This window comes from Gavialis gangeticus, unplaced genomic scaffold, assembly GCF_001723915.1.
Source record: "Gavialis gangeticus isolate Ggan-Ray unplaced genomic scaffold, GavGan_comp1, whole genome shotgun sequence".
Lineage (NCBI taxonomy): Eukaryota > Metazoa > Chordata > Crocodylia > Gavialidae > Gavialis > Gavialis gangeticus.
The window spans coordinates 4,194,260-4,200,997 of NW_017728980.1; the positions used below are offsets into that span (position 1 = coordinate 4,194,260).

General features: G+C 38.8%; 1 protein-coding gene across 4 annotated transcripts in view; it reads left to right on the forward strand.

Moving 5' to 3' along the window:
• The window catches only part of FLI1 (Fli-1 proto-oncogene, ETS transcription factor), a 157,361-nt gene that overhangs the window by 7,085 nt on the left and 143,538 nt on the right, over positions 1-6,738 (forward strand). For 3 of the 4 annotated variants that reach the window (XM_019509119.1, XM_019509114.1, XM_019509099.1), the window contains exon 2: positions 469-577. In XM_019509119.1, coding sequence (XP_019364664.1) covers positions 512-577 — 66 coding nt within the window. In that variant the 5' untranslated portion in view covers positions 469-511. The remainder of the gene's footprint in view (positions 1-468; positions 578-6,738) is intronic. The other variant, XM_019509107.1, reaches the window with a different exon arrangement.

Consider the following 6,738-nt stretch of genomic DNA (forward strand, 5'->3'; position numbering starts at 1 on the left):
TTTTTTTTTTTTTTATTTTTTTTGCCGGCAAGCTTCTTTAAATCAATACAGGCTGGCACAGTTAGGACCCAGCCTGGTTTCAATGAGTCAAGAAGTACAACTGCATTTCATTTAACCAAGTGAAACCCCTTGGTACAAGTCAATAGGGTTAACTAGTCTCAACATGAAAACATGGGTATTTCTCCTGGCTTTTAATTGTTGGGTAAGAAATTCAGTTAATCAAACGTCAAACCTGCTTCCCTCCCCCTGCCGAAGTTGAAGAGGGCCCTTTTTCTGAAAACCCTAGTTAAAAGGTACAAAGTAAACCCTGGATATTACTTTCCCAATATCCTTTCCTTGAAAAGTAATTAAAACACCCAGAATGAATCTATTTCATCATATTATTTGAATTTTTATGACTAGTTCTAATTTTTTCAAAACTGTTATTATGTATTTCCTGGTATTTATTTTTACTTTTTTAAATTTCAGGTCAAATTTAGGACCTTTTAATCCATCTATTAAGCAAATAAGGATGTTTCAGACAGTACCAGACACTTCGTCTTACGTCAAGGTAAGACATGACAGCATCTTTAAACAGGTAATGTCAAAAATTACAATCCTCCAAAATTCAAAATAATTTATATGGGTTTCAGAGTTTGATCCAATTCCCATTTATTTAATGGAAAGCCTCCCATTGACTTCAGTGGGGGGCTGGGTTAGATCCAAAATGGTCATACTTGTCCTTAGGCAGATCTCCAGAGCTTGAAAAATGAATCACCAGGCAGAACAAAATATTATGATGGTCTCCTCTTTTATATCATAACCAGTATTATAATGGTACTTGGTTAGCTAGATTATATCATAACCAACATTTTAGTGGGGGTGTCCTGATTTTATATTATAGTAGTGGTTTGTTTGATTGAAACCAGTATGATAGTGGTAGCATACTACCAATATTATACCATAGTGGTTTCCTAAATTGGTTTCCAATTTTCTGCTTTTCTTGATGCCATTTAATCTTGAACCAAAACTAAACTTCATTGTAATATCCCTGTACTTTTCTGCTGTGCAAACCACCAAACTCATTGTACAAAAATGTTTGTGTGGGTACGTAAAGTACTCTTCTTTAGAGTCCAAAATTAGTTTAATGAAAAAAACAAAACTGAATGAACTAAACTGAATTGTCTCTCTCAGTTTTTGAGTAAATGGATTGCTGGCCCAGGTAGTGGTATAGAATACTGGAACGTATTTCAAATTGTTCCTCATGGTTTTCCTCAAACATTCCTTCCATGTAATTTCACCAGCAAACAGACTAATTAATCCAAATGGTTGCGGCTAATGCCAAAAACTATGATTACCTGCCCTCCAAATATTTGATTGTGTGTCTTATTTGTGGCTCTTTGATTGTATTTTTGGGGTCATTTCTGTCTGTCTCTCTTTCTACCCGCTCCAAAGCAAATTCCAAAGAAAGGTTGGCAGTCTTGTCCCTTTATAGCTCAATTGAGCACTGTATTATATTTGACATCATATAGTTTTTTTCCACAACAGTTCCCAAGAATGTAAATAAACCAAGCCTGGGACATCTGGGTTACACGTTTAAGGCAAACCCTGCATGCCACAGCACTTAGAGAAAATCTAAAACACAAGACTCTTCTCTTCCAGGCTGAAGGGACACAGGAGGGTGTTAACTAGAGCTGGGTGAATAATTTGTAATGAATGATTTATTACATGAATATTGCTTCTTTTTCCCTCTGTCAGTCACCAGTGAGCAGACTGCAGTTTTCATGTAGATAGTACATTATTTGAAATGATTCACTGAATAATTCCTGCATATAATACTCAAACGGTACCTTGTGCAAACGGTTGGGAGTATTGGGCATGATCTGTGGTATGACAGTGAAGTCATGTAGTATTGTTTCTGTTCTCTGAAAGGATAAGTGAGCGCAACTTTTAGGGCCAGTTTTCTTGAGCAAATACTTTGAATTGGAAATGTTCTCATGGTAGGAGAATGTTCTTCAAAACCTATGTAAAACCCAGTGTTTCTGTGAACATTCCTGGCGACGATGTTGTTCCTTAAATTCAGTGGCCTTTGGACCAAATCCTAAAATCATAGAAACTTAATGGAAAATGACTTCAAAAGGGATGCAAATATCATCAAAGCAAACTTTTGAAAACTCAGAGAAAGACTGGAAATTTGTCTGTAGTGTATGTCTGGCTTTAGCATTAACTTAGTCTTCAGAGCTTCCTCCTGTAAGCAGAAGATAATCTTGCACATGTTTTGATCACAACTAAAAGGTGAAGCCACTTCAGCATCCCATGGTAAGGCTGCTGCTTACAAATCCAGCTGCAACTTAAGTCAGTGGCAAAATTCCTTCCAAATTCAACAAAATCAGGAGTTTGGCCCAAGTTATTAAAGTGCACACAGGGATGGACTGGACCAACACTATAACTAACTGCATGAGATCAACTTTCTGTTCAGGTAAGGTCCCAGTTTTCACAAAGACCTTCCAGGCTGGACCTTCCTCATTGCTTTAGTAGTACAGAGATAGGTGGCTTGGATGCTACTTGACTCACAGTCATTTATTGCATCTCTTAATTACCAAGCTGCCATTATTTTCTTGTCTGGTATTTTCCTGTAACATGCTCACCAAGGTCAGCAGGGAAAAATTGTTTCCATATCTAAAAAATCAACAGGGATTTGACTGAAGAAAGGAATCGATCCAAAGCTCCTTTTTCAAAAGGGTTAAGATCAGGCAAATAGCCACTAATGATGCAAAGACTTAATCACATGCTTAATTTTATTTACATCAGTAGCTCCATTGAAAGTCAATGGGGTGGCACAAATTAAGGCTATACAAAAGCAGGATTAGGGTTTAACTATTCAATACAGAGGATGAAATCCTAGCTCCTCTAAAGTCAATGTCAGAACTCTCTCTGGTATCAGTGGAGCCAGGATTTCACCATTAAAACAATCACCCCATAGATGACTTTCACTGGTAGGAGAAGTGTTACTGTTTGGTGGCTAGTGCACTGCACTGGGGCTCAGGAGACCAGTTCTGCCACTGGTCTCCTGAATGCCCTTGAGCATGTTATTTCATATTAGTATATCTCAGTTTCCTCTTGTAATACAGGGATAATGATACTGACCTTTGTAAAGTAATTTGAGATCCTTTGATAAAAGTGTTTCTAAGAGCTAGGTATTATTATCAGGTAGCGACTTGTCATCTATTTTTGCCTATTCTTGATGGCTGACCCAGTAGTTTGAGCACGTGTCTAGGAAGCAGGAGGCTCTGGAAAGCCTTTTAACAATTTCTGCATCACATTTCATATCTCTGAAAGTAGAGAGAAGAGTTGGTGGCTGGACTAGTTGGGAAGCCTTTTTTTAAAAAAAAAGGTGAAATTCTTGTTGCCCTTTTTACACTTTAGTCATGGGACTACTTGCATGTAGAAGAAAAGTGGGTATGGGTCCAAGATTTTATGGAGGCCCTTTACTACACATACCAGATATATAAGCATTACGTTAAAATTTCATCACTTAACTCATAAAGATAAATGTTTCAGTGTCACAGCTGGAGCTCACTGGCATAGTGAGGGGGGCTCCTGGCAGGATGTTCTTTGGAAGGGCTGCCCGGCTTCCATGAATCTGCTGCTCCCACCCCTTGGTCTGAAGCAACTTAAATAGCATGAACTTCAGGTCACAGTGCAATTCTCATTTTTAACTCCAGGCATTTGAAAATGGAAGGGTGCAGATTAGAAGGGGGGAACGGTTGAAAGAGGGGTAGGTTGGAGTTTTTATAGCGCCTGATTTACTGAGGGTAAGTTATACTGAATCACACTGGTAAATTTAGGAGATTTCTGTGCAGTATTCCAAATTTATATCAAGAGTTTCTAGTGTATATCAGTATGTGTCCTTTCAAGTATTTGCACACATCTGAATAGAGAAATATATATCCATAGTATGGTTATAAACCTCTAAGTAAGCTCAGAGGTGGGGACTTTTTATTCACCTATGCACAATCTTATTTTTACAGGATAAGGTGGCAGGCAATCATAATTATTAGTAATAAAGCTATAAGCTAATTATAGGCTCTGAATGTTTTCTTCAAGGTACTTAGTCAAATGAATATATATGTATCCTTTTATGCCATTGTGATGCTTCTTGATCAGAATATTATCAGAGTTGCTAATCTCATCTAAACAAAGTATTTGTTTGGAGAATTAAACATGTATTGCAATTAGCAAATTAAATTTTAAAAAGGGCATTGGAATCTTAATTGTATGAATATGGAAAGTGTTAAGGATGTCAGCAAAGTAACATGTGCTCTGGATACTACATTTTACCATTACCATTGTACATAGTCTCCCCTGGACTGTTAGCAGTATTCATTTTCCTACCACACTGTCAGTGCTGGGTTTACATGTTCATCAAGGCAATGCATGAATAGCTTTTAGATGCCCGATTCATTAGTATTTCTCCTTTTCTTTTGCAATAAAAAAAAATCCAGCCACAGTTATCCTCTCCATCATCTTCCCACTTAAACAAAAAAGCCACTGCTTTTGCTTTCAGCCACAGAGCTTTGAACATTGAGGTTTACTTTCCTCCTCTGAAAGAGAGAGCTTAACATTGGCTGTGCCATGCAGGATGACACATAACATAGCCATTGCTCTCCACAAATGACTGAGATCACTGAAGGAGTGAAGGACGGGGACATGATGTTGTCAGAAGTTCCACTAACAGATGTCAGCTACAGGAGATGGGTACAGGAATCACTGGGTGAAATCCTATGGCTTATGTTATGCAGGAGGTCAGACAGGTTGAGTATAATAACCCAGGTTGGTTTTAATATCAGCAGACAAATGTGTTGGGGGAGATGGTTAGAATAGGTTCCTCCTTCTCATCTTCCACTTCTTGATGACACAACCTTCCGTGTAGTTTCAAGACTGATGCATCTTCACTCAAAGTCTCCTTCCAACTTTTCTTAGGAGTTTGCTTTTTCATATGGGTGATAAGACCTGTCTGGAGAATTACTGTCCTGCTCTTTTCCTGATATAAGTGCAAAAAGTACCATGCACAAGATTAAAATAGTGGACTTAGCACCCATTTCAGGTTTCTCTAAGTGAATCTCCTGGGTTGGCCTTGGTTTGTCTTCTGATATTTGAACTGTCTGTGGTAGCACTGCTGAGTCCTAACTGGGCACAGAAAATGCTAGTGTGTCATCCACCACTGCGCCAAGCTAGGAATAGCATCAGTACAAGCACATGGTAATCTCAGACCTTTCCAGCCTGTCTGACCCCCAAAGAAGCAGCCAGACTAATGAACTGGAGCCTATAGCAACCAAATTCATTTTCAAGCAAAGACAGCCCTGGCAGTTCTTGCAGAGCACTTTCAGCCCAGCCCCTAGTTATTCACCCACTCTATACTCTGTGGCCACATTTATGAAATATGCACAGAGCAAATATGCATATTCCACTTCAGATGCTTGTGCAAAAAACTAGGCTTCTTGACAGATTTTAACCAAGCCTGAAAATGGACCTTGCTCCAATCTAAATGAGATGGGGAGGAGGGAACCATCGTTTAAGTGCAGAAGTTCTTGCTTTATGGCTCTATGAAAATCCATTTTTTTAATGTTTGTGGTGCTATACAAAGAAGCATATTCATGAAGGCAAAATAGTCTGGGTGGATGGAAACAATATTTGGTTTGTTCTTGGTTTCCCTCTTCCTGGAAGGTTTACAGAAGCCTAAAGAGAGATTTTTTTTTAATGGCCAAAACACTGACATTTTCACTGGAGAGGAAAATATTAAAACTATTGACAAACACTGACACTGACATGTTATCATATCCTGCTCAACACTAGGAGCCAAAGGCTATCCTTGGGACAGCATAAAAAACAGTCTGAAAATGTTTGCAAAAGGGAACGTGCTAAGAAGTTCATGCAAAATGAGTCTGCGGAGGGGAAAACACTGCAGTCAGTGCATTCGTTATAAAAATATGTATTGAGGTGGCCCAACAATGGGTCATACAGGTGTGCAGAGGGACATGAATGCTGAAAATGTCTTTCTGGGGAGCACACAGGAACTGTAGTACACTAAAGATTGGATGCAGACCTTTATCCTCAGAGAAGTGGAAAAAAGTTCATGGACTGAAGGCTCAGTCATCCCAGCATTATTCCTATTCAGCCTGTTAGTGCTTTGGCCACTTCTGTACTGTGTTTTAAAACTACAGGCTTCCAGCAAAAGCTATCAATCCCCATCCCCAGCCAAGCTCAGGAGGACAGGAACAGGTATTCTCTAGGAGACGTGGGGATTACAAGAGATTTGCAGGCAAGGAGATATTTGAACTTGGCTGAAAAAAAAATTCTAGACGTGCATGAGCATGGGAGCTGGAAATGAACTCTGATGTCATCCACATGCTTAGTGCTGATTAATATTAGTAAATACCAAATCTTTCTGTTTTACAATCATTTCTTGAGGCAGAAATGTTGCCAAGTGTTATATTTTAGTACGTCCCTGATTTAATGTGTTATGACAACTTAGAGCTTAAGGATTTAATTCTTGTTTGCACCTACCTTTTATTACAGAACATTTAGATTTCCCCCCTTTTCCCAATTTATGTGCATCTTGCTTTTTATTTTATCCCTACAAAATGCAAGTGTGTGGGAAAGAACTCTCATTGTTGCTTTCATGATTTACCTTAATGGTATCATTCTGAATTTAAGCCGGGGGGGGGGGGGGGGGGGGGGAAAAAAATTTTTTTTTCT